The sequence below is a fragment of the Peromyscus leucopus genome, chromosome 20 (assembly GCF_004664715.2).
Source record: "Peromyscus leucopus breed LL Stock chromosome 20, UCI_PerLeu_2.1, whole genome shotgun sequence".
Classification (NCBI taxonomy): domain Eukaryota; kingdom Metazoa; phylum Chordata; class Mammalia; order Rodentia; family Cricetidae; genus Peromyscus; species Peromyscus leucopus.
This window is the reverse complement of record NC_051080.1, coordinates 21,697,212-21,724,482: the sequence shown is the minus strand read 5'-3', so window position 1 is coordinate 21,724,482 and position 27,271 is coordinate 21,697,212. Positions and strand designations below refer to the sequence as shown.

At 45.6% G+C, this 27,271-nt stretch overlaps 1 protein-coding gene across 11 annotated transcripts in view; it reads left to right on the top strand.

Moving 5' to 3' along the window:
* Asap1 (ArfGAP with SH3 domain, ankyrin repeat and PH domain 1) overlaps window positions 1–27,271 on the top strand; it is a 311,987-nt gene that overhangs the window by 246,496 nt on the left and 38,220 nt on the right. For all 11 annotated transcript variants that reach the window (XM_028876034.2, XM_028876031.2, XM_028876033.2 and 8 more), the window contains 9 exons: window positions 8,428–8,515; window positions 10,650–10,698; window positions 16,867–17,030; window positions 18,048–18,181; window positions 19,877–19,968; window positions 23,116–23,302; window positions 23,671–23,756; window positions 26,477–26,592; window positions 26,715–26,782. In XM_028876034.2, coding sequence (XP_028731867.1) covers window positions 8,428–8,515; window positions 10,650–10,698; window positions 16,867–17,030; window positions 18,048–18,181; window positions 19,877–19,968; window positions 23,116–23,302; window positions 23,671–23,756; window positions 26,477–26,592; window positions 26,715–26,782 — 984 coding nt within the window. The remainder of the gene's footprint in view (window positions 1–8,427; window positions 8,516–10,649; window positions 10,699–16,866; window positions 17,031–18,047; window positions 18,182–19,876; window positions 19,969–23,115; window positions 23,303–23,670; window positions 23,757–26,476; window positions 26,593–26,714; window positions 26,783–27,271) is intronic.

Genomic DNA, 27,271 nt, shown 5'->3' with positions numbered 1-27,271 from the left:
GCACTTTAATTTCCTATTTGTATGGCTTTCTTGTCCACTTGAATCCTTCATTCTGGCTCTCCTCCTCCGGCGCGAGGCAGTGCCCTTCACCATGCTGCACTTGTACCTCCCCGCTTCTTTCTCTCTTTTTTTGAGATTTATTTATTTTATGTTTAGGAGTGTTACCTTCATGTGTGTATGTGCGCATGTGCCTCGTACCCACAGAGATCAGAAAGTGGGTTTTGGATCTCCTTGAACTGGAGTCACGGGTGGTTGTGATCTGGCAACCGAATCGAGGTCCTCTGCATGAGCAACAAGTACTCTTAACTGCTAAGCCATCTCTCCAGCCCCTCCCTTTTTCCTTTCGACAGAAGGGCAGAACTGCTTTGTCTGATCCGATTCAAGATGCACCTGTGCGTCTGGAGGCACTGGTGGTGGACCTTCTTCACAGTTGTGCGAAGGAAAGAAATGGAGGAGCGAACACACTGATAGCATCCCTTAGACACTGGAAGAAGCAGCACTGTCTGCAGGGTCAGGGTTACCGTGAAGTACCTTTTCGGAGGCCTCTCCACATGGCACGTTTATTGGAGGGCTTCTGGAATTCAAGCTCTGTAAGAGCAGACTTAGGGAGCTTTCTGCTGACACTCTACAGGATCTTTCTTAATACATCCAGCTGAGATCTTGACTGTTTTGAATCCCGGTGACAAGTTCTTTCCTTTTACTATTTGAATCTCAAGGTTACACATTATCTGCATCAGTTTAATTTATTCAACACAAAAGACCTTACCACAGTAGCTATGTGGGAAATCACCAGTCATCGTGAAAATCATGGCTGACCTTTTTGAGCACTGCCAAGGTTTTGATATGATTTGAATCATTTGGGGAAGTTTTGTTTCCCAAGGTGGCAGTGTTGGGGTGGTGGGTCCTTGTGAAAGTTTGCTTATGTTGTGTATTAATGTAGTTTTCGTAGAACCCCAGGCTGGTTCCTGCAAGAGAGAGTTGTTAGGAAGAGAAAACCTGATCCCCAAGCTACTCTCTGACCCTTTTATCTCACCCTTTGTCCTGTCCCTCTAATGTGTACCCTGATGTGATGTCATCTGCCATGACGTGACCAGCCAGAGAACTGCACCTTTCGACTTTCGGCCTTCAAAAGTGTTGACTAAATAATCTTTCCTTTTTAAGGGACCTGCCCTCAGGTACCTTATTATAGTAATAACATGGACTGAAATGAGCCTTTACATGCTAGACACTTCACATAACTTTTGCCTATTAACCTTTCGTAACACCTTCAAGTAGCTATTTTCCCCATTTTAAAGGGAAGATGTCTGGAAGCCACATAATCAGTAAGTGCTAGATTTGAACCCAAGAAGTTGGATTCAGGAATCTGTGCTGCCTTCCGGTTGTAAGTGGAGCAATAGACTCCTGTCACACATTGCCTGAGTCCACTGTCACAGTCAAGAGGACATTGCTTTCCCTCTCCGTTTTGAGAAAATGAGCTCGTGGGGGCTGAGAACCTTGCTCCTGCTTCTGTTCATACATGTCTGGGCATAGACTCGGTCCAGGTCTGGGGGCCTCCCTGTGTCTCGGGAGGGCTTGTCCATCGGACTGCACACCTTGCACCGTATGAGCACGTGTATGAGTTCATTTCTGCATCACTCCAAATGTCCCAGGCTGCATGAGTCTCAATGTGTGGCTCCCAGCGTGTGGCTCCATTGCAGCCAGGTGTTTTGTAGCCTCTGTCCATCGGTTTCCAGAGAACAGCAAGCGTGTCAGTCTTGACTTTGATAATCTTTTGACAGATCCTCTGGAATAGCAAGGTTGCCACAGTGTTAGTACTGCCTTGGATTTGAGAACCTTCCAGATTACTCTCCTGCTTTCCTGTTCAACAGAGATTGGAAGAGAATACTACAAGGGACTCATTTCATAAAGTGGGAGTGGGACTGAAACTGAAGGATTAACATGTAAAAGGGGTGCAGATCAAAACCCCACCAGACCCCGACCCACCCACCTCCCACCCCCGCTTGTGGCCTTGTGATCTTTATACTGTGACTTGGAGGTCGGATAGGAACACATCACTGTTTGCTTCTAGTGGTCTAGGGAAATCGAGGAGAGGAAACCTTGTCACGTGAAGCCCACTTGTTACAATAGATGAGATTCATGAGCCCAAAGAGACAGAAAGTCCAGGGTTTACAACTTTGAAGGTGTGGAGCAGCTGGTGTCGAAATCAGTTTTCAGCCAATGTTCTGCCGTCTCCAGCTGAGACCTTACAGCAAAGTCATTGACTTTTGTGCCTCAGTTTCCTCATCAGCCGAGCAGGCAACAGTGGTGTGGCCCATGTAGCGTGCTGATTCATTTTTGTCCACTTGACACAGTCTAGTCACTTGAGAAGAGAGAACTTCGGTTGAGGAATTGACTCCATCAGATTGGCCTGGGCGCGTGTCTACGGGACGGCTTCTCGATTAGTGATTGGTGCGGGAAGGCCGAGACCACTTTGGGCAGTGCCATCCCTGGGCAGGTGGCCTGAGTTTTATAAGAAGGCAAGCTGAGCAAGCCATGAAAAGCCAGTAAGCGGCATTTCTCTGTGGTTCCTGCCTCTGCTCCTGCTTGAGTTCCTGCCCTGACCTCCCTAGTGATGAGCTGTGATCAGGAAGTGTAAGCTAAATGAACATGTTCCTCTTCAGATGTTTTTAGTGAGGGTGCCCCCGGGAGCCCCAGGGAGCAAACTAGGACATGGTGAATGTCTGTTAGGAGTTCAATGAATACATTTATGTAAAACTCTGCTGGCACAGGACACCACACTCTTGACATGATGATGTCCTTACTCTGTCTGCAGCCTGCCTCTGCCTTGGTGTATGAGAGTAGCAGGAACCCACCAGACATCCTGGACTCAGTCACTCCCTGCCCACTCTGTGGATATAATGTAGTGAGAGTCTCCTTTAAAAGTAATAATAATAATAACCATAGCTCAAATGTTTCATCATCAAATTAATACATTTCATACAAATACTATGAGTGGAAGGTGTGGAGTTTTATAAATTGATGGGTAAGAAGACATGGATTGAAATGGCTACTGTAGTTACACAGGAAATGTTAATTAAAAATTGTTTCTTACTAGACAGTTGTGATGGCACACACCTTTAATCCCAGTACTTGGGAAGCAGAGGCAGGTAATCTCTTGAGTTTGAGGCCAGCCTTGGCTACAGAGTGAGTTCCAGGACAGTCGGGACTACACAGAGAAAACCTGTCTCAAAAAATCTTAAGAAGAAGAAAGACAGAAAATGCCTCCTTTAAGTATTTCTTCTTAACGTATCCCCCTGCCCGATGGAAATGAGCCCAGTGGTTTCCGTAGCTGGGAAAGTCAGGACCTCCAGAGTGGACAAGTACAGGCAGAATGAGGAACTGCTAGCCAGTTTTTCTTCCTGGTGTGGGAAGAACCACTGAAGGGATGGGGCTTGGTTATGACCACAGCGGCAATTCAGGATCTGAAACATGTTAAGAAAGGTGACATTTCTCAGCAGACGGACGGCAGGATGTGAAGGGGAAATGAAAGAGCTGGCTCTTGAAGGGCAGAAAGAACCAGAAAAGGAGAAGCACTGAGGACGGTGGGCAAGCTTTCTGAGTCTGACCTTGGCCAGGAGGCAGTGTAGTAAGTGGGAGAAGATGGGGTCTGTGCTCTGCTTTGTGTCTTTCTGTAAAAGCGAGGTCAGTGTGCCTCATCTTCCTGACCCCTGATTTCCTTTCCTGTGAACTGGGTTTAGGAACAGTAAGAACCTATGCTGACGTTACTGGGGTATCTCCCCACAAAATCACACTGCCTATGGGTCTGTCAGTAAAAGGCACCGAGAAGAACCCCTCAGGAGACAGTTTCAGAGAACAGCGTCTGCTTTACTGCTTGTGAGCTGCCACGTACGTAGTGGAAGCCTATGAACTGATTGGTTAGCACGTGGCCTCCGATTGGACAGTGAGCACTCATCCCACCAAGGTCTCTATGCAGAAGAAGCACATAAAGGGAAACATGGAGAGTGCAGACTCATACATGGGCCAGTCGATGGCTGCTCACAATGCTTCAGAAGTCAGTGTTTCTGACTTCTGGGAATGCTCAGGAACATGGTGTGCCATGCCTCTTACTTAGATGCATAGTGTACTATGCTTCTAAGTAAGGCTGACCACCAGGTCATGCCTGCGTTTTCTCCTGCATGCCTAACGCATGGAGTTACCGCAAGAACTAGATGAGCAGATGCCTGCAATTTGAGAGGTCATAAAGAAAAGTTTTATCTTGCCCCCAAACCAAAACACCTTTCAAAGGCCAGTAGTTTTCATCTGCTGAAATTGTGCTGGTCGTTCTCTCTCAGTGGCAGGTGTTTGGCATGGACCTGATTTCTGGCCAGGGGTTTATCGCTGTTACTGAGCGCATGTCAAGTACTTATGTTCCCCTGGAGACGGTAGGCATCTAACACTGAATGAAAATTCCGAAGTGATTAACAGTCCACGCGTCTCTGTTTCCAAGCACTGCCTTAGGAAGCACAAAGAGATTTATTTTATTTTTACCTCAGCCTGGTGGGGGTCCGGCTCATTTCCAAAGCAATTAATTATGTTCTCGTCTTGTCTGTGATGCAGAGCGGTTCAGCAGGATGATTGGGGATGTAGTTTCATTTCTGAACAGCAATCTCGGCAACTGTGTTCTGCTGATGGAGAAGTAGGCCCGTGCCGGTAACTCTGTAGCTCCATCCCAAACAGCACCGTGGTGCACACGGGGCTGCCTCGAAACAATATATACAGGTTGAACCAATGCGTGTTTAAAAATAAGCAGGCTCTTCGGTGAAATCTTATTAAAAATCAGAGTAATAGCAGTGGGTATAATAACAGGGTCCAGTTCCTTTGCAGTGTCTCCTAGCTTTTCTTCGGTGACTTTGTATGACTTTAACGAAAGGTAAAATCTGTAAAAGACTAAGCCTGGGAGTGTGGGAGCACTGAGTGGGAGCACCAAGCTGTAAAGTCTTCAGTCCTGACCGGTATGGCAGCTGCATTTGGCAGGAGCTCTTGAGTGAGGTCCTTCCTGCTTAAGAGAACCTCAGGAGCACCAAGCCTTGCCCCCACTCATCATCCAGGGCCTAGATGGAAAGCTGATATTTGAGTCATGCACTTGAAATCTCTGTCAGCTGTATCCGGCGTCTCTGGCCTCTGCCAGGCCCTTAACTCGATGCTTATCCTTGCTCATCTGAGTTACCCTCAGCCTCTACCATCCACTTGAGTGCAGCTCTGCATGGCCACTGCTCTGAATATCTTCCTTCAGTAGTAGCATGCTGGAACTCCCAGGGTGTAGATCCCTTAAGGTCCCAGACCAGTCCTTTCTGCCCAGCATAACCTCATGTCACCTGTTGCCCTTTATGCCCCAGGCCTTTGTACCTGCTGCTCTTCATCCCCCCCCCCCCAACTCATCTGGCTTGTACACACTCAGCATTACCTGGATCCTCACTGCAAGGTGCCCCTCACTTAATCTGAGTACTTGTTGCACACCCCAAGATTCAGACCCAGCACCCCTGAGCAGCAGGTGTGCTCTTGGTAAAGTCAGCTTCTCCTAGAGCTGGTGGACCACAGCGCTTTGCACGTGGGCTTAAAGACTTAGAAGAGGCTGGAGTAACTATCAACTGAGTGAGAAACTATTTCAGTCCTAAAGTGTCTCTTTTCATCAATATGAATTAGGAATTTGGATGAGAATCAGATATCCAGCTGTTCCCCAAGGTCTGCCATCATTTCTGACTTTCCACACTGACCTGCACAATGGAGAAGAGGAAGAGCATCTCAGGAATGGTAGTTAACATCTCTCTTCCTCCCTCACTTCATCTAGTAAAAGAAACCAAAAGCATTTCTTAGGGAGTACAAGAGGTACATGTGAGGTTCCTGGAATGTAGTCATTTGATTGATATTTGAGTGCTTGCTGTATACATGGCATACTTTGGTGAGCAAATAGCCTGCCATTCATAGAAAGAAAGACAAGCGACAAATAGAGTGATGAGAGCCAGAGAGCAGCATGTGTGAGGGGAAGATCGGTTCAGAACCAGGACCTCTAGACACCGGAAAGTAAGACCTGGAGGAGTAGGGGCACTTCCTGAATTGTCCCACCACGATGCAACCAGGCCAAGTTGTTTAGTTTTGCTCTGATTTTAATCTCTGGAAAGATTATGTCTTCTTTTCATCACTATACCTATAATTTAGCCTAAATGTCAAGAAAGTGTTTTTGACATTTTCTAAGTTATACAAACATCTGGAATTACCATCATTACTGTAGTGATTTCTGTGCTTCTACTATATGCTCTTTGGACTTGCGTAGAACATTCCCTCCCCCTACTCCCAAGGCCTTTTCTGGTGTTTCTCCACTCAACATTAGGTGTATTCGCTGCTTTGTTACACCTTACTGCAGCTCAGCCTGAGGTAATAGATGGGAGGCATTGGCAAGACGTACCCCTGTCACTCGAGGTGCATGTTGATGTGGCAAGAAAGACTTGACAGTTGTGTGGGATGAACACCCAAGTGTCACTGCTAATGGAATTGTGGATAAACCGTGTGAAGCCCATAATCAGAAGCTGTCCAGCAGATACTCTGAACTCGTGAGTGCTTAGCACTGAGAAGTAGGTCTTACTGTTTGACCTGCCTGTGTGCTGCTGATACTGAACTCAATTGCTAGATGTATCTGATGGTAAAAAGCATCTAGAAATACTAGATTTAGAAAGAAGAAATTACTGCGTTAGCTTTCTGCCACATGCAATATGAATACTGTATAATGCATCTTAAACTTTAAAAAACAGATTTCTCTACTTAAGAATCCTAAACATTGGTTTAAAAGTTTTTTTTTTTTTTAAAGGAAGCCTGAAACCTTTTATTATACCTAATCAATTTAAGCTTAGGAAGTTCTTCCTTATGTCTGGCCCAAATCTTCCATGGTTTGAGTGCATTTCTTTTCATTTGTACAAATGGAAAACAGCTGGCCAGCCTTCCCAATGACAACCTTTATGTGCTCACAGACAGAGGTAAGGTCACCCACATCCTTCTTCTGGACTGTGACTGATGCCTTTAACCCATCTTCAGAGTTTCCATTTCCCATCCCTTTAATCATTTCTTGATTTCCCCTAAGCTTTTCTACAGCCCTCCTTAAGCTCAGATTCCAAGCAGAACATAATATCCTAAGGCTCACCATTAGCCTTCCCAGGTTGCCCTGTGTCCCAGTCATTCATACAGGAAAGAGGTAACACTGTCCACATCCAGAAAGATGAGATGTAGGACTAACAGCAGATAAGACCCAGTTTGTAGGCAGTTAGCAAGCCAAAACTCCGGTCTGTCTAAGCACTCCCAGGGGTATACCTCCTGCCTCCCCTTTGGGAGGCACACAGGGAGATAATGAGCAGCTTGTTTTCGAGGGCCCGTTGCTTAGGGAAGATGATGCAGTGTGTGTTGAAACTTCTTGCTCACCATCATCCCTGTTGCTTAGATCTCTTGAGTGGTTGTCGGTGTGACCTCTCTGCCGCCTCCGATCCTTTTAAAAAAACGAAATTCCTGAGCAATAGTTGGGGTGCTTTCGAAGACATGACTGTCATGAAGTAGGCATGCAGGTCTGACCAGAAAGTTCCACAGACTTCTCATGCTGACGTACATTTTTGACACTCTTGACAATTCTCTCTTTAGTTGTATCTGCAGAAAGCAGGGGGCCTGCCTAGGCAAGTGCAAGCAGGGAGCCAGAAAGATTGTATAATACCCACTAAGTTACTCTCTAGCTACTTAGAGGGTCTATTTTAAATGGTGACTGCGAATTTACTAATAAGTATTCTAAATCTTTACCATGTTTTTGCTCTCTTCAGATATTAGGGCCCATTACACAATGTCTGCAGGTGGTAATGACCTTGTGTTTTGGATATTTTGCAATTTTTGTATTGCAACCAGTATTCACAAATGCCTGGGATGTCAGTGTTGGGGTAACTGATTGCAGGGGTCATCATGTATTAATGAATGAAATGCATGTCAATGATAGTTCACCATAAGACATGGGTTTAGACATATCTATATGCCTGAGGATGTCCAAGTTCTAGAAAACTCTGTTTTCATGGGTTCTGCCCAGTCTTTACTAGAAGTGAGGGGTACTGTTCTTGATTCCATTCTGGTTAACCTCCAGAAAGCTTGTATATGGTTAAGAGACATTGAGTAGGTTAACTAATTTGTTTTTCCCTCCTTCGTGAGGTCAGGATTCTAACGGGGTCTGTAAAGACTGCCTGCCAGCTCGTATGTGAGGGCAGAAACTTAAAGGTCTGGTGTTTCATTGCGGTGACCTCGGATGTCTGTTTTCTTCCTTGCTAAAATCGTGTCCTCCTGTCGCCGAGCAGGCATTCTAAACAACACATGCTGCACTGAGGACTGAGGGGGGTGCTGCATGTGTGACCTCTGTTTTCCCTTTTGCAGTCCAACAGGCAGCCTGCGAAGTTAAACCTTCTCACCTGCCAGGTGAAACCAAATGCAGAGGACAAGAAGTCATTTGACCTGATATCACGTGAGTCCCGCTTTTTAAAACCTGTTTGGTTACTGTGGCTCTGACAGCTACAGGTCTGGGTGTTTAAGCATCAAAATTTCTCAAAATGGGCTTCCTCAGAGTTAACCCCCAGCTTGTTTAGGGAGACCCATGGAAGGAACCTTTTTGTTGGCACACTTCCTTGTTTGAGGGAGAATCTTACTTTGTCTCCTAAGCTAACCTTGAACTCAAACAATCCTGCCTCAGCTTCTCAAACTCTGAATCTAAAGGTTAGCACCACCTCAGGTCTCTTAGTTTGCACCGTGAAAGCCTCGCTGGGGCCTGTGTGATGGTGTTTAGAATGTCAATGGATGGCTAGGTGTGGTGGTGCATACTTTAGGCAGGGGGAGGTAGAGTTTAATGAACTGGAGGCCAGCCTGTTTTCTACCTGTCAGGTCCAGGCCAGCCAGGGTTACATAGTGAGACCCTGTCTCAGAAAAAAAAAAAAGTAAGACTCTAGGCTTATGCATTGAACTGTTTCTAATGTTCCCTCAGACAAGTTTTCTAATTATATCACCATGTCACTCATTGAGCTGCAAAGCTACCTGTGTTGGTGTGAAGCGCAGACACTGAGGTTCTAGGAGATGCAGCGTGCACCTGTTGGTTGAGAAGCACTGGTGTAGATTCAGGGATGCAGGCCCACCACCGTCGCCACATGTCTGATTTGTCCATTACATCCTTGCAAAAATCGGGCTCTTCAAGGAAAAATCAGCTCCCTTGCTTCCAAACAGTGACTTTGAAACTCATTGAATTGTCGCCACACCCCTCACTTCCTCACTGCATGGCACTCTGCTTTCCTCCTGGATGAGGGAGCAAGACCAGCCACCCGCTCTCTGCCTGTATCCTATGTTCCCTGTGTGCAGGGGTTGGCCTGAGGTACTGGTTTGCTAGCCTGAGCTTACTGACCCCACTGTGCAGCTGAGGGGACTCCTTCTCCACAACAGCGAGACTCAGCTGGGGATATACAGCTAAGGGGGGAGTGAGCACTTGACGGCACATGCTCAGTCCCATTCCCAGCACCTCAAAACCAGAGCCACTCTGTTCTCTCCTGAAACACTGCAACACCAACTTAAACTTAAACATGGCAGACTGGGAGCCAGATAACCTACACAGAAGCACAGACACATAGTCCTGCCCTTGATGTTCTCTGTCGAGCTCCTATGATTGATTGAATCATTTGTGAGGCTCTTCAGGGGGAGGCCAAGTACCTGCAGCACCTCTGAGCAATTCCGATTCCCTATGATTTCCATGATTACTTGGATTATTGATGGTAATCACCATATGACTTGGTTGTTAGTGGCATCAGTTATTGAGTGTCTAAATCTATCACATGTCATTGTGTATAATATTGCTAATTCTCAAAAAAAGGTCATCGGTTTTCTCATTTTATAGAAGAAAAAGCTGGGTGAGTTGGGCCAGATCACCCAGCAGTAAGGAAGGCACTCAGAAGTGCACCTTGCTCTCTAAGGGTGCCGAGTGGGAGTGCCTGCCTGGAGCAGTCACATAAGGAAGTGGTCTGTGTTGCTGAAGTTAAGTATGTTGAAGCACTAGTACAATCCTGAGTTTTTAAAATGAACTTCCCCATCCACTGTATCTGTCAGGCCCTCTTGGAAGGCAGAGGTTAAGCCAGCCTCCCATGGATCCTGATTCAGCTGGAGAGCATCCCATTCAGGGCCAAGAGTGCAGCTTTCCTGCTGCAGTTGGAACGTCAGGGGGGAAGGGGAATCCTTTCTGGACAGAAGTACGGACTTGTGCCAATTTGCCACTGAAACTCCTCTGGGTCAGATAGGACTTGTCCCCTTCTCAATTTGTCTTTCAAAGAGGCATCTCAGCCAGGTGTGCTTATTCATTCATGCCTGTAGTCTCAGCACACATGAGACTAAGTCAGCAGAGAAAAGTCAAGACCGGCCTGTGCTGTACAGAGAAAGACTGCCTCAAAAAAAAAAAAAAAAAAAATGCCTACTGTTTGCTTGGTATTTGTGATCATTTATTTTAGTCCTTTGTTCTTAAGGAAAATACTGTTAGTAAAGTGAATTGTTAAGTTGCTGATACATAATGGTATTAAAAAATAATACTCAGTTCTTAGTTTGTGTTTTTGCATTTTTTTGTATTTTAGATAATAGAACATACCACTTTCAGGCAGAAGATGAGCAGGATTATGTCGCGTAAGTACTTTGAAAATGATAGTGCAATGGTTTGAAGTTCAAGCATTCATTAACCTGATGACTTGTCACACTTCTCTCCTGCCCCTCAACCTTCATACTTGCTCTTCTCTCCATCTGTCTTGCCCACCTGGTATAGTCAGCCCCAGCCTGGGTATCACTAGGATTTTTGCTCTTTTCTCTCTGCCTGTAGCTTCTTCACATGGTTCTGTGTGTCGCTGGTCCACATCCATGCACAGCCATTTAGAGAGCCCTGAGCTCTTTGAGAACAGACATTGAGCCTTGCTCATCCTCTAACTGTGCTACCTGCATTAGGTGTCTTGCTTGGTGTTTGGTCACAAGTGGGAGCCATTTGAGATATTCTTGGGTACTACCTGGATGCTTAGCTATTCCTGCGAGAGAAGCAGAAGAGGCTGGCGCTATTGGAAGACACTGGCGGTGTCCTCTTGCTGGGCAAGCATGGCACAGGCGAAGGGAACCTGGTACAGTGGGAAGAGTTGGCTGTCACATACCACCGGGCCACATCCGAGTCAGTTTCGTTCCTTTTTCCCTCCAGTAGCCTGCCAGGAGCTCAAATGGCAGTTTGCTGCATTCTCACCTGTCTCCCTTGGTGTGAAAGCAGTCAGTTAAGCCATTTTCAAGGCGTTTAGAACTTTATTTCTCACAAGTAATTTGGACCGAGTTTCTGAACTACCAGAACCCATTGTCCCATCAGTGACTTCGTCACTTTAGTTACTTTCCTTCCTTTAACTCTGTGGAGCCACAGAATTCTGTTCAGATCCATTTCCTTCACTTCCTCCTCCTACTCATTTTTCTCTGGAGTATTAGACTCTTCCCAATCTCAGACAATGATAAAGGAATCTGAAAGAGAACAGGAAATGGACCAGAAAGTAGGTCGAGTTGGGAGAAAGAACAGAGGAGCTCGTGAAGGCAGCTAGCTGCCAAGAATTACGGGAAGCAGTGAAGAGTACAATAGTAAACGACACAGAGCCCTGCCTTAGGGATGAGACAGGCCACACAACATGGTGCTGGCTCTCAGCTCAGGCACCAAGAAGAGGCCTGTGTACTGGGGGCACCCAGACTTAGAGTACACACCTTGGATTCTTAGGGCACTGCTCAGAGATGACTTCCTACAGTCTGGTAAACCCGGCCTGCGCCAAGGAAGCTAGTAAAGTGCTCTCTGCCTTCCCAGTGGAGGGAAGCGGTGGCTTGATATTGTGGCATAGGGATGGCTGACTGGAGTGACTGGGAATGAGAAAGGAAAACACCAGGAAAGCTGTCCCAGTCCCACTCCAGATTCTGATGTCACATTGTACCATGTGCCTTGTTAATCCTCAACTTGGTGCTTGTTAAGCGAGTACACAGTGGTTCAGTGCCCATGTTCACAGCTCCAGCAAATGAGCATTTTAACCAGACAATCGCAAACTTCTTTTTTCCTGATTCCTCTCTTCCATGGTCCTCAAAGCCCTAAGTGGAAGACAAATGAGAAATCTGTGTGAAGCAGATAAGGGACCTCCTTTATCCTCTTCTCCTGCCTCAGACACAGGCCTTCCATGTCTTAGTCTTAGAACACACAGACAGTTCCTCCAGGTCTTGTTAGGTGCCAGTTTCCTGCCTGTAGCACTCATAGTAAAAGGCTCCCATCAGTCTATCTGTGTGTGTGTGTGTGTGTGTGTGTGTGTGTGTGTGTGTGTGTGTGTGTGTGTGTGTTTTTGAGACAGGGTTTCTCTGTGTAGCCCTGGCTGTCCTGAAACTCGCTCTGTAGACCAGGCTGACCTTGAATTCAGAGATCTGCCTACCGCTGCCTCCCTAGTGCTGGGCTTGAAGGCATGTGCTGCCACTGCCCAGCCCTTTAGTCTGTCTTGATGTTATTGGCTATTTGATACTTTGAATCTCCTTGGAGATTCTGGTGAGGAAGATAGGCTTTATTTCTGCTCTTCATTTACCTCTAGGTTTACATAGCAACGCTGACTTCCTTTCTCATGTGAAACTGTCCAGTGAAGCTAGAGAAAGATTTCTCTTCACTGAGGAAGGGGCAGGTAGCAGCAGGTGCACATTTGAAGTCTGGACACCTGGATTCTAGGCCAGGCTCTGCTGTCTAAGTGATCTGGCCTCAGTTTCTCATTCAGAGGTAGCTGAGTAGGTAGGGGTTACATATCTCACAAAACTTTGAAAGAGAAAATAAAACATACAACCTTACAGGCACATGGCAATTTTGTTTTTTATCTTAGAAACTCAAAACTGAGTTTTGTAGCTTGCATCTTTTTCTTTGTTTTGTTGTTGTTGTTGTTGTTGTTTTGTTTGTTTTTGTTTTTGTCTGTCTGGTTAAACAGTAGTTCTCAAACTATAGGGGGTCAAATGACCCTTTCACAGGGGTCACAATCAGATATCTGAACATCAGATATTTACATTATAAGCCATAACAGTAGCAAAATTACAATTCAGAAGTAACAACAAAAATAATTTTATGGTTGGGGTCACCACAATATGAGAAACTGGGTCACAGCATTAGGAAGGTGGGAACCACTGCTTTTAAAGAGTTTAGAAGTTAAAAAAAAAAAAAATCTGTCATGGGCTGGGGATGCAGCTTAGTTGGTAAAGTGCTTACCTAGCATTCACAAAGCCCAGGGTTCCACCCCAGCATGTGCATGCTTATAATCTCAGCTTGGGAGCTGGAAACAGGAGGGTCAAAAGTTCAAAGGCATCCTTGGCGTCTTTGGGATCAGCTTGGAACATCATGTCACAAACCGTCACTAGATTCCCCACCCTTTTGAAATATAGCTGTTCCATTCTGTTCTACCAGATTAGAGTTATTTCTTTTGAAAATTAATTATTAATTGTCCTTAAATGCACATTTTCTGATTATCATGACAAACTTTTTTTTTTAAATCATGAGCCCATGGTAAAGAGGCACGTATGGAGTGATGGAGGGTTCTCTGAAAGTGTAGCTTATGTTGTCGTGACCCAGTCCAACTTAAGACCTTGAATAAGTCACAGACTGTCTGGCTTCCTGGCCTTGAGGTATCTTAACCCCTAAGTTAGAGGCTCTTAGAGGATTCTGTTTGTACAACTATGCAAATCAAGTGCCTAAGAGATACTGATCCCCATTGGAAAGCAAGACCAAACCAAGCCCGTCTTCAAAGTGAGGAGCAAGTAAGGGTCCGGAATGAAGGGCTGCCATTGAACCTGCTGAAACAGGGTTCTTGAATTGGGCTAGCGAAGTGGCTCAGGGGATAAGAGCGCATACTATTCTTCCAGAGGACTACAGTGTAATCCGCAGCCCATTGTGTGGCTCAAAACTACCTGTAACTCCAGATCCAGGGGATCTAATGCCGCCAACCTCCTCGGGCACCTATGTGTGCAGGTGAACACACACACACACACACACACACACACACACACACACACACACTAAAATAATTTTGTAAAGTTTTTTTTAAGCAATCTCTAATTTCTAACTTGGGACTAATAGAACAAATTCTAAGTAATTTAAAGTGTATTGGATGCCCCACCCACTCCCAGGCTTGCTTCTATATTCTGTGTCATCATAGAAATAAAATGCTGGGGACAGTTCTCAAGACATTCTGGAGGTGAGCACCACCTAGAGTCAAGTGTGGGATTTGCAGACACACCACTAACGGCCTGGTTTGGCTTTTCAATCTCTTGCTGTTGCATTTACTCCATAGGTTTCGTAGGTAGTTCTTCGTCTGCTTCATATTCTGTCGGCCTGTGTTCCATCCTAACGATGGGCTCAGGCCTGAACCTCTGTGTTATTAATTAAAAGCAAACCCTAGCTGTCTGTGTTCTAAGTGTAAAAAAAAGCAATGATTTGGCCATATTTTTATTTATTTGTTTTCTTTTTAAAGAGTAAATTTGGGGATTTTTTTTTCATTAATAAAAATAATACAAGCTCTTTTTTTCTTGCTTTTTTTCTTTTTCTTTTTTTTTTTCTTTTGGTATTTCAAGACAAGATTTTCCTATATAGCTTTAGCTGTTCTGGATCTCGCTCTGTAGACCAGGCTGGCCTCAAACTCACAGAGATCCACCTGCCTCTGCCTCCCAAGTGCTGGAATTAAGGTGTACGCCACCATCCCCAGCTAGTACAAGTTTATTTTATCTCTGCAAAATTACAGAAGGGGGACATAACCATGTACCCCCTCCTATCAGTTTTTCCCTAAAGAAGAAAAATCACTCGAAAAACAAGCACAGTTTGGTTAAAATTTTTTAACTTTTTCTAAAAAACATAAATGCATAATTGATACATATATTTATATTTTATAATACATCATTTAAAAAGTTTTTCACCTCTATTTCACAAGACATCTTCTGAACGTTTCCCCTGTGTCATAAAAAAATTTTTTTGATGGAGCCAGCTCAATGGCTCAATAGTAAAGGCACCCGCCACCAAGCCTGACAGCCTGAGTTCCTACAGGGTGGAAGAAGAGAACTGACTCCTTCAAGTTGTCCTCTGACCTCCTCCGCACACATAAGGAAAAAAAACCTAAATAAATGTGTCATTAGAAAGCATTTGGAAATGCACGTTTTATGCTTATTGGACTTTCACGTTTTACACATAGCTTGGTAACAAAGGGTTTGTTGAGTGTATGTAGTGTCTTACTACTGGTCCTGTCTGGTGGTGGTATGTTGCTTTCCCCATCACTGACAAAATACCCATCAGAAGCAATTACCTTGCTTCCCAGGTCAGAGGACGAGTCCATCATAGCAGAAAAAGCATGACGATTGTCAGAGCTCTCTCTGTGGTAGTGAGAGCTATTGGTTTAAATATTAAGGCAACTCCACATAGTTAAAAGGGAGGTTTATTTTGTGGGGTAACTTACAAGTGAAGGGATAGGTTACAGGGTCTGGGAAAGGTGTAGCACAGTCCAGCAGTGTTCTCTGGAGAACTCTGCTTGGTCTACCTCCAGCGTTCAGGATCCAGGAACCAAGAGAGCTGGCTCATCCCGATCTCGGGTCTTCAGGGGTCCTGTCTCGGCCCCGCCTTGTAGGCATGACAGTTACCGAAGCCTCAAAGGGGGTGGCACTTCCAGGTCAAAGCTGGAACGGCTACCCACTACAGGGAGCAGGTTATATCTTCGAGCTCAGGAAGCAGAGAGAGAGAGTGTGTGTGTACTCCACCCAAAACCCAAAGCAGGTATTGCCTTCAAGGCCTGAATGACCCACTTGTGGTAGCTAGATCTGCTGTCCTAAAGCTTCCTCCACCTCCCAGAACAGCATCACCATCTAAAAGCAAGCATTCAAAGGTGAGCCTGTGGAGGGTGTTTTAGATTTAACTCACATAGCTGCATTCTTCAAATTATATGTCATGCTTCCAAGTTACTGTGCCCCTTCCATGAGCATAAACTTTATGGCAGCTGTTAATGTGCCCCTTCATTTTCACCGTGAAATGTCCCTGCAGCCCTGGGCTGCCAGAGAGCAGATGCCTCTCTTGAACACTCTCCACCTGTCACTGTTCCTTATCATCCCTGTCAGTCAGTCCTCCCCTTCATTCTGCCCCCAGAAGAACGAGAGCATCTGCATATTCACGCAGGTCCTCAGGTGCAGTGTCCTTCTGTCATCCACTCCAGCCATCTCTCTGCATCGTCTGTCCCAGCCATCTCTGTGTCATCTACGCCAGCCACCTCTCTCACTTGTCCTGTGTTTCTTCCCATTGTTCTGTTTTATTTCTGTAATTTATGTGTTTAATTCTTTTTAGATGTAACTATTTTTTATTATGTGTAAGTGTTCTGTATGCAAGCATGCCCGCACACCAGAAGAGGGCATCAGATCTTATTATGGATGGTTGTGAGCCACCATGTGGGTGCTGGGAATTGAACTCAGGACCTCTGGAAGAACAGTCAGTGCTCTTAACCTCTGAGCCATCTCTCCAGCCCCTTGTGTTTAATTTTTTTTTTTTTTTTGTTGTGTGTGTGTGTGTGTGTGTGGTTTGAATTTTGTGGTTTTGTGATTGAATCCAGGACCTCACATGTGCTCAAATAATCCCAGTCATCTCTTCTCTTCCAATTTAGTTTTCCATTTCTCTTTGCTTTACTGCTGTCTTCTTTTAGGGGGAGGCGGGTTGAAAGTGCATATTGAAAGTAGGTTTCCAGTGGAGGAAGAGAGTGGTGGCCATGCCCTTGTGAAGGCTACCTTTCTCTGGTGTCTTGACCACAGGTGGATATCAGTACTGACGAATAGCAAAGAAGAGGCCCTAACCATGGCCTTCCGTGGTGAGCAGAGCACAGGGGAGAACAGTCTGGAGGATCTGACCAAAGCCATCATCGAGGATGTACAGCGGCTCCCCGGCAATGACATCTGCTGTGACTGTGGCTCATCAGGTGTGTGTCCTGTGCACAGACGAGCTTGTTCAGCATCCTCTCTCTTCCTGTGTAGTCTTCAGTGGGGCGGTTGCTCGACTTCCTTACGGTTTGTAGGCCGACTTAACCACACACACAGCTCAGGTTCCCTACAGGGAGAATTCCCAACCTGTTCTCCAAGATGGTCACTGCCACAGTGCTCCTCTCCCTGTGTGTGCATCATGGTCACTAAAGGAGTGAAGACAGAATGTGGTGTTCATGTTGTAAGTCCCAAGTCTGCCATTCTAGCCAGAGCAGTGTTAATGCAGGGTCGTCCTGGGTCTTATCTACACAGGCTAGGGTCAGGAAAGCCCTCCCGCTATATGCACTTGATAAACCTGTGTGTGTGCAGTCGCCTGGCATGTGACACAGATGTCCCCCATCCCCCGTGAAGCCTTTCCTGGTCTCTGTTCCAGGGAAGCGCCCCCACTCCTTGGGCTCCTGTTCTCAGAAACCAGGGCTTTGGCAAGGAGCTCAGTATATAAGGATTGGCTAGGGGTTATGTTTCCCTAGCACACTGTCCTCACAGAGTGTGTGTCAGTAAGGTACTAGTGTCTTCCTCTTATAGATGAAACTCCATGTGGGATGAGAGGGATTTGCTTAAGGTCAGAGTGCAGACCTGGTGCTTCTGAGGACTGAACTGGAGTGATGGATGGGTCAGACTATGGCTGTAGCATTCAGTGCTTAACAGGCCCTCAACTCCATCACCTGGGATAAGTGACCAAGGCATGAAGGGAACTCTGGTACAAGGCCTGGGAATGATCTTTAGGCTCTCTAGGGAGAGGATTAAAGTCAATTTTCACAGGGATGAATGACTTCACTTTGATTTTTAATGACACATTGAAGGGATACTGTGAGCCCCTGGACTAAAACACAAGCTCCCAGTTCCTACATTTAACCTTGCCCTTGTGCTGATTCTTACCAAGGTTGATGCTCTGAGTCTCCTCCACAGCCAGCACTCTGAATGACATGTCTTGTTTCATCAAATCTTTTCCACAGAACCCACATGGCTTTCAACCAACTTGGGTATTTTGACCTGTATAGAATGTTCCGGAATCCACAGGGAAATGGGGGTTCATATCTCTCGCATTCAGTCTTTGGAACTAGACAAATTAGGAACTTCCGAACTCTTGGTAAGTCCTACCCTGTACTTTAGAAGGGAAGTTCATTGTCACAGATACATTAACATATTCCTCTTAAGGGGTTTATTTCTAACAGCTACAAATAATTATCAAATTCAGTGGATTTTTCTGCACACTTCGAATTTGACTTTTGGGGTAGGTAATGTTTACTGCTTAGTTCCGTTTTCTTTTTCAGTAGAAAGTAGTCCATGCTGGGACTGGCTCGTCTCTCAGGGAAAGGCCTCTCCAAGCTGCTTTTCCCCATTAGGGATTAGTTTTCATACAGTTCACTACAATGGCAATTAAAGCATGTCTGCAGAATACTTAGTGGCTTAAATTATTAAAACAGTTTAATCTTTGCTACTGCATATTTGTAAAAGTATATAGGACCTGTTACCTAGTGTCACAGAGCCAGTTACTCCTTAGCCTAACATACATAGTTGCTAAGGGAATAAGTTGCTTTGTAATTTGAAAAATATGAAGGATAAGGATACTTCAGTGTGTTTTTCCCTTTGCTTTCCCATCAAATTTGAAATTTTTGTATAGTTCCTCTGGTCCTTGTGATACACTGAAAACAGTAATAAAAGGCCCAGTTGCTTCCCCCATTAATGCCAATGGCCAGGGTCCTTGCCGCAAATAATTTAACCCTAGTAGGAAAGACTTGGCACTGAGAATGAAATTTGTTGAAGTGAAACTGCACCCAGATAAAAGGGTCTCTCTCGAGGATATGAATGAACTGGAGCCCAGGAAAACAGTAGACCCAGCTCATCACTAGCCTTGTCTGCACAGGAGCCTCAAAAAGGCAAGGCCGATAGTCACTCTGTCATCTGAGCAGCCATGGATGACAAGCTTCCTTGTGTTGCATGAACCTATTCATTTAGGAACCATGAAATCATGCTTTTTGTTTCACTTCAGATTGCAGAGAAAAGGCTCCGACATAGTGAGCCCTGGAACACATTCTCTTCCAGCATAGAAAGGGTGTCATGGCAGGTCCTTTACTTATAAACATGAAATCCAGTGTTGATGCCAGAAACGAGAAAGTCCAAGAATAAATACTTACTGTACAATAAAGCCAAGACTTTTCTACCCAAAGACTTGTTTGCATGAATGTCTCTTGAGCTTTGCATGAATCTCAGAATTCAGTATATGACAAAAGGCCCGTCTAAAGGACACAGAAATTTTCTTGGAACAGTCCTAAGTCCAGAAGCAAAATGTTTTATGAATACTTCTCTGCTGTAACCTCAGCACCCTAATCTGTACCCAGGAAGGGAATGATCCTTTCTTTTCTGCCTACCTGAAGTAACTTGGTTCTGTATAACAAGGATGTGTACTAGTGCATGTGAAAAGCTATTGTTCATGAGTGTAGGCTCCCATGCGAAGGTCTGTCTGATCTCAGAAACTTTATGTGTGTGTGGGGGGGTGGGGGAGTCAAGTCTTGTTCCCTTCAGGCATCATCACATCATATCTGTAGACATTGTTGATTATCTTGACATAAGCTGACTCCACTAGATGCTGAATATTCCTGAGAATCAGTACCTGGCATGTGACAGGTGCTTGGGAAATTTCTGCTAACCAGAAAAAAGGGATAGTTTGTATACTCAGAGTTAGATGAAGGAAAACACATACATAAAAATCTTGAAAGCAAATAATAGGAGTCTATTAACCAGTGGTAGAGAGTTTACCATGTTCTGTTTGTTTATATTACAGCTGGCCAAGAATGTAGGAAACAATAGTTTTAATGATATCATGGAAGCAAATTTACCCAGCCCTTCACCAAAGCCCACCCCTTCAAGTGATATGTAAGTATTTTGAATATATTAATTCTTTACCATTCTATCGTCCTCCCCTCCCACACCAAACAAAAAATATATAACTAGCTGATGGTTACAGTAGTTTCCCCATTATCAAGAAAAGGCTAGAAAGGTATTTTGAAGCATGTCTCTGGAATAGGCAGGTTTCTTCTCAGCAGTACCCTCCTGCCTGGGAGCTGCTGCTGAGTGCCAGCTCTGTGGAGCAGATCCTCAGGGACAGTCATATCTAGTCACGCCATGCTGTGGTAATAGACATGTCAAGGCAGTGGCAGGAGAGTTCTGTCAGATTGTCCAAGATGTAGACACTGAACAACCCACTCAGCAAGTCTGGGGAGGCTGACATTCTGTCTGATATGTTTCAGTGGGAGTACAAAATGGCAGAGTACAAGAAAAACAAATCGGTGTTCCGTACCAGGGTTATAAATCTATGTGCCTCGGACTCAGCTCTTCCGCTTCTGGAGACTAGTGTCAGTTGTGTGATAGAAAAGAATACTGGGAGAAAGGGAGTCTGTGACTCTACCAGATGATGAAGCACTATGCGAATGTGAAAAAACTAAGTCCCGTGTTCTGCTTTAAGTGATTGCCAAGATTGTTACTGGTAAACTTTGAAAAGCAAAGCACAGTCCAAAGCAGGCTGCTTTTGGGAAAGGAGGATATGGGAAATAAGGAGAAAAACACATGCCCTCTGGACCTATACCCACCGTCAAACTCAGAAACCGATTTGTGGCTAAATTTGGTGATTAAATCTCTCTCACCACCGCACTATCTGCTCAGAAGCCAAACACATTTGCATGCAAAGTTCTGTGTGACCGTGATACATCAGAAGGACTTCTGTGGGGCAAAGGTGGCAGGTGTCTCTGGCCATAGTCAGCTGGTACCATGGCTGGGCCCGGGGTTAGGTTAGGCAGAAGCTCGGCAACCGCAGGAGGTGGTGAAGGGAACTAACCTCCGAGCAGCCAGAAAGCAGAGCACGCAGGAAGTGACCAAGGAGAAGCTGCTATCCTCTTCACAGATGACACACTGCAGCCATCCCCTACCTCCAGCCAGCCCCTTCAAATAGTTCATCCCACCATGAACCCACGGGTGCATCCACCCATCAGTGGGGTCAGTGCCCTCATGACCTGGTCAGTAGCATGTTACTGTCACTGACTAGAGCCCAAGCTTTCAACACATGAGCCCGAGGGGGATGTTTTCAGATCCAAACCATGACAACATAAGCATTGGAATTGATGTTTGCATAAGGAACTGTAAAGTAACTGGGCAGTTGGCAAAAGTGTCTATGTAGTCTGGCATAGGAGCAGACATGAGACGTCTTGATAAACACTTTCTGATAGCATTTTCCTTTTGAGCCACATAAATTAATTGAATAGGTAGAGAAGAACTAGGAACTCTGAGCTTAGTGGCAAAGCCCATGCCTAGAAGCCACCAGATCCCAACCCTAGTACTTGAAAATAAATCAGAGGGAGAGTTCCCAAGATTGAATCCAGAGCCTTGTACATGCTAAGGACTGTACCTCAGACCCTAAGTACTGTGGATAAATAGGAAGAAAGAGTAATCTTACTCACTGGTTGGGGAGGCTCTGTGAGGGAAGAAAGGACACCAGTCTAAATATTTGGCCAAGGCTTCCATGGATACCAGATTCACACAAGTATTAAAGTTTTTACAGGGCACATTCAGTCTGAAATCATGAAGTTAAGTCTCCCAGAAGGCCTCTTGGCACCAGTGGTCTTTTGTTGAATTCTGCGCATGCTTACACTGTGCTCAGTCTATGCTGGGGAAACAGGAAAGCAAACTGCCTATTAACCTCACCCTCGATGCCTTACCCGCAAGTCTAGCCAGAACGCAGACACTGCCCAAGAAGTCAAATGGGTGGTTACAGAATCACAGTTGTGTGAAGTGTGGCACCGATGTTCAGTTCTGAGCACCCACACTGGGCAGCTAATAGCTGCCTGTAACTCCATTTCCAGGAGATCCAGTACCCTCTTCTGTCCTTCTCAGGAACCTGCAAGCAAGCACATGGTGCATATAAACTCAGACAGACAGACATGTAAATTCAAAATCAGTAGATAAATCTTGAATGTGCCAGTGAGTAGATGTCTCCATTTTCAGATGATTAAAAACCAGAAGCTCATAAAGTTTAAATACTTTACCCAGTGCCACACAACTGGTATGCTGCTGTAGAAGGTAGCACTTGAACCCAAACTTCATTTCTCTTTTTTCTTAATTAGCTTGTATAAGTGGGGAAATCAAGGGATTGACAGAAGGCTTCTGTGGTTTCAGGTGATGTCACCTGACCCTAGTTCCTTCTCCCTGGCTCTCATCTGTTTTCCTCTGAGCTGACTTCCATTTCAGTCTTCCTCTGTAGGTGACAGAGAGACCACTGGGCCACTGAGGCTCTGTGGGAACACCGGGTTATTGAGGCTCTGAGGGACCACTGGGCTATTGAGGCTCTGAGGGACCACTGGGCCACTGAGGCTCTGAGGGACCACTGGGTTATTGAGGTTCTGAAGGACCACTGGGTTATTGAGGCTCTGTTTTCAACCTTGGGGCTCGGATGTAGGCCCAGTCTCCCAGGATTGCTTTAGTCTCCATGGTGATGATGACTAGATACACAAAGGACAGATACCACATGGCCACTCAGACTTCAGGCCTGGTGTCCCAGCTCCTGCTCCTAAAGGGAATCTCTGCAGGGAAGTCAACTCATCCTTGTCCTTGTAACACGCCCATTGTTGCCTATTGGGTTGGTTTGATGGCAGCCTTTCTGAACTTCAGTTTTCTTACCTATGAGATAGAGGTTAGAGCAGAAAAATAAAATGTTTTTTCACGAGAATCTGTGAACTTTTGTCTCACCTCTTAAAATCTTTCTCCATATGTTGTTAATTTGAAGTATTCATAGCATGTTTCTCTGTGTAGAAAAGAAGTCAGCCATGATCTTGGTGCCCATTAATTTTGTTATTTCATGTATTACCTACACATATAAGCAGATACCTGTTTCCTTGTTCTGTCTCTGCTAGACTTGTCTAAAACCTGGTTTGTTGTTTGAAAAGAAGCATGTCTAATTAAGGGGAGGAGAGGAGAAATGTTTTCAGCTCTCGGAAAGCAGAAATGCTCTGACCATTTTGGTTTTTTTTCCAGGACTGTACGAAAAGAGTATATCACTGCAAAGTATGTTGACCACCGGTTCTCCAGGAAGACCTGTGCCTCTTCCTCAGCTAAGCTGAACGAATTGCTGGAGGCCATCAAGTCCAGGGACTTACTTGCACTAATCCAAGTCTATGCAGAGGGGGTGGAGCTAATGGAGCCACTGCTGGAACCTGGGCAGGTAAGGCCTCAGAGAAGCCAAAGGATTAAAAAGTAGAAAAAATGAGCATGTTGTGGTGATATACTTCTGTCATCTCAGCACTTGGAATGAAGTAGCAGAGGGATGGAAACAAGTTGGAGGCCCGCCCTGGGCTGTACGGCCGAGATCCTTTCTCAAAACTGCAAAAAGAGAAAAAAAGGGAAGGGAGAAATGAGTTCAAATGAGGGATCATGCTTTTTGGACACCATTTAATGAGATACGTGTATATTAGCTGAACATGTCTAAGAGAACTGGAGAGCAGAAGTGCTCTCGATAATTGCTCAGGGCTCCTTGGCAGAGAAGCTGCTAGAGGCATGACCGCTGCATTTCTATCCATCCTTCTTTCTCAGGAGCTCGGGGAGACAGCCCTTCACCTTGCCGTCAGGACCGCAGACCAGACGTCTCTGCATTTGGTTGATTTCCTTGTACAAAACTGGTATGGCTTTTGTGTTCTCATCTGAATGAACTGAGTATGATTGAGTAGTACAAACCATCCTGTGTGGTGTGGGAGGCCAGCTCCCACTTTGACCCAGGCTACTCTTGAGGAGAGAGGGGTGAGAAACTTGTAGATAGAAAGATGGTGGAGATGAGACAGACAGAAACACAGGATAGCTTCGGGAAGACCTGGATCAATACCCACTGGCCCCTTCCATCTCTTCCAAAGGACTTTTTATAACAATGCAAGGGGGAGGGCAAAAAACCTCCCCCTTGCTAGATCAAAGCATACCACACAGCCCAAGTGCAGACCCTTCCAAACAACCTGGTCACCACTCATGTGGTCAAGCCATCCCCTTTATGCAGCCTTGCTGGGTAAAGCAAACTCAGATCTCACTAGGAAACCTCTGTGGGCTCCCACAGTGTGGGACCTATACCAGAACTCACAGGAGTTCTCTGTGGCTAACCAGTTTAAAAGACCTTTTCCAGGTCATGAAAGCTCAATTGCAGCCCTTTATGAAACTCTGCCATTGTGATCAGAGCTACCATAGACCACAATTTGCAAATGAGTTAGTGAAGCTGTGTATTGGTAAATCTTTATATAAACAGGATATAAGCCACATACGACCTACTAGCTAAAGTTGGCCAACCTGTGGCCTTAACCGGTAGAAAGTACTTAGCAGTTCAGGTCAGTCATACTTAGGGGTTTTCATTGTCTTTGGTTTGATGTAAAGCAGCCATGGCCAGTGCAAGTGAAGGACACATTGACTGATGGGAGTGTAGTGCCGAGCACTGGGGGTTTGTCCCGGCCCGACCCTTACTGGACTCTTCAGCAGAGCCTATCCAGAGAACAGCAATCAGATAGGAAGGTTGAGCTCACATAGGGAGGATGGTGCACGGACACCCCAAACTAGGTAAAGGTCTAGCCTTCCTTCTGAGAGCTAACACAGCACAGTGGCTGAGAGCAAAGCAGCAGTCCACAGTGTCTGTCCCACAGTAGACAGTCAGTGCGGTTACTGCCCTTGTGGAGCTTATAGATTAGGTGTAATCTTGGAAACACCATAGTTTCCCTGTGTGTGTGGTCTTTCAGTCTAGTATTAGCACACAGAAATACATGGTTATAAGGTTATGCTCAGTGGCACATGCCTGTAGTCCCAGCTACTTGGGAGACTTAAAGCAAGAGAACCACAAGTTCAACGCCAGCCCAGAGTGCATAGGACCAGATTTGATCCTGACTTGAAAAGGGAAAAAAAAGATATAAATGGTCAGAGCTGGGAAGAAGACGACACAACAGCTAAAGACAGGTGCCGTCAATCCTGATGGCATGAGAATCTTTCCAAGAAGATTCACTACATTATGTCCACAGAGTGGGCAGGGAATGGCTGAGTCAAGGATGTCCCAACAGGTTCCTGCTAACCTCACACACCAAGGCAGAGGCAGGCCTTCGGAGTACGGATATCATCATGTTATCGAGTGTGCGGTGTCCTGTGCCATCACAGAGTTTTACATAAATGTATTGGTTTAGCCAGGTGGTGGTGGTGCACACCTTTAATCCCAGCACTCGGGAGGCACAGGCAAGTGGTTCTCTGAGTTTGAAGTCAGCCTGGTCTACAGAGCGAGATCCAAGACAGCCAGTACCATACAAAGAAACCCTGACTGGAAAAACAACAACAACAACAAAAGATGTATTCATTTAGCTCCTAACACCATTCACCATGTCCTAGTTTGCTCACTGGGGCTGTGATAAGCTCCCTCACTAAAAACATCTAAGAGGAACATGTTCATTTAGCTTACACTTCCTGATCACAGCTCATCACTAGGGAGGTCAAGGCAGGAACTCAAGGAGGAGCAGAGGCAGGAACCACAGAGAAACGCTGCTTACTGGCTTTTCATGACTCTCGAAGCTTACCTTCTTATAAAGCTCAGGCCACCTGCCCAGGGATGGCACTGCCCAAAGTGGTCTCGGCCTTCCCGCACCAATCACTAATCGAGAAACCGTCCCGTAGACACGCGCCCAGGACTTATATGGTAGAATAAGTTCCCACACTTGTCTTCTGACCTTCATACACACACTAACATAAAATCAATAAATAAAAATATAATAAAAAAACATCTAAGTGCTTGGGTAGCTGAGGATATGACTCAGTTGACAGTGCTTGCCTGGTGTGCACAAGGCCCTGGGTGCAGGGGGGTGGAAGTGGAGGAGTGTGAAGCCAAGTGTAGTAGTGCACACTTACCATCTCAACACTCAGAGGTACGGCAGGGATGTCAGAAGTTTAAGACTACCCTGAGCCACATAGGAGTCGAGGGCTAGGCTAGGCTTGGTGACACCCTGTCTGGAAGAAAACGAAAGAGAAAGGTGTTACAGTATATCTGTGTTTCTTTGCAGTTTCCCTTTCTGAGGTTTCTGTTACTCATAGTCACACATGGTCTATAGAACTAAATAGAAAATCCCAGAAATAAACAATTCATGCATCTTAAATGGCTTTCGCCGTAGTATTTTATTACTCCATTTTATTATTGTTGTTAACCTTTTAGGAGGCCCGCTTTATCGTGTGCCCATAGGTATATGTATGATCTGCGAGGTGTAGGGAAAAGCATAGGACACACAGATCTCAGGACTGTTTGCGCTTTTAAGCATACATATACCTCACAGGTGAGAGCGGTCACAGTCCTCAGGTGTTGAGTCGCTCATTTTCTAACCATACCGCACTCTTGCAGTGGGAACCTGGATAAGCAGACATCGGTGGGGAATACGGTCCTGCACTATTGCAGCATGTATGGCAAGCCGGAGTGTCTGAAGCTGCTGCTTCGGAGCAAGCCCACCGTGGACATTGGTGAGTGTGGCCCCTCTCAGGTGTCCCACGGGACTGAGACTGCATGTACGCCACGTTTAATGTTCTCGCTTCCTGAGGCAGTGTCCTAGATAATTATCCGACTGTATTCTTCACTGTTTCAGTTAACCAGAATGGAGAAACTGCCTTGGATATAGCAAAGAGACTCAAAGCTACCCAGTGTGAAGATCTGGTAAGCAAAACTAAGATGGGAGCTTTGTTAGACTTCAGTAGCCTTTAAAGTGTTATACTGAGAGGCTGAAATTGGGGAAAGATGAAGCAAATGTCATTGTGTTTCTGAACATTAGCTAAAGTAATACAGATAAGTACTGAGGTACATTTGAAAGGGTGGTGAAGCCATGTTGTCACACTGGAGACGAAAGGCCTCTGGAGGACTGAGGGTTAGGCCCATGCTTTGTGTTTGCCGGGACCTCAGGCTGCTTGGCAGCCAGTGGTCAAGAACTGTTTAGGAAGTCACTTCCAAAAGCTGGACAAGTAGACAATGGCGTGTACCAGTTTTCTGCACGTTAAGCACATCCTCCCTCCTGCTTCCCAGCCTTCTGTACACACTCACCTTTTTCATCCGACTCGTTCTTGCCTAATGCTCTAGACCTTCACATAAGCAGGATTCTCTTAACCATGGTGTATAATGGCCGCTCTCTGTTGCTGGCCGCATACTAGC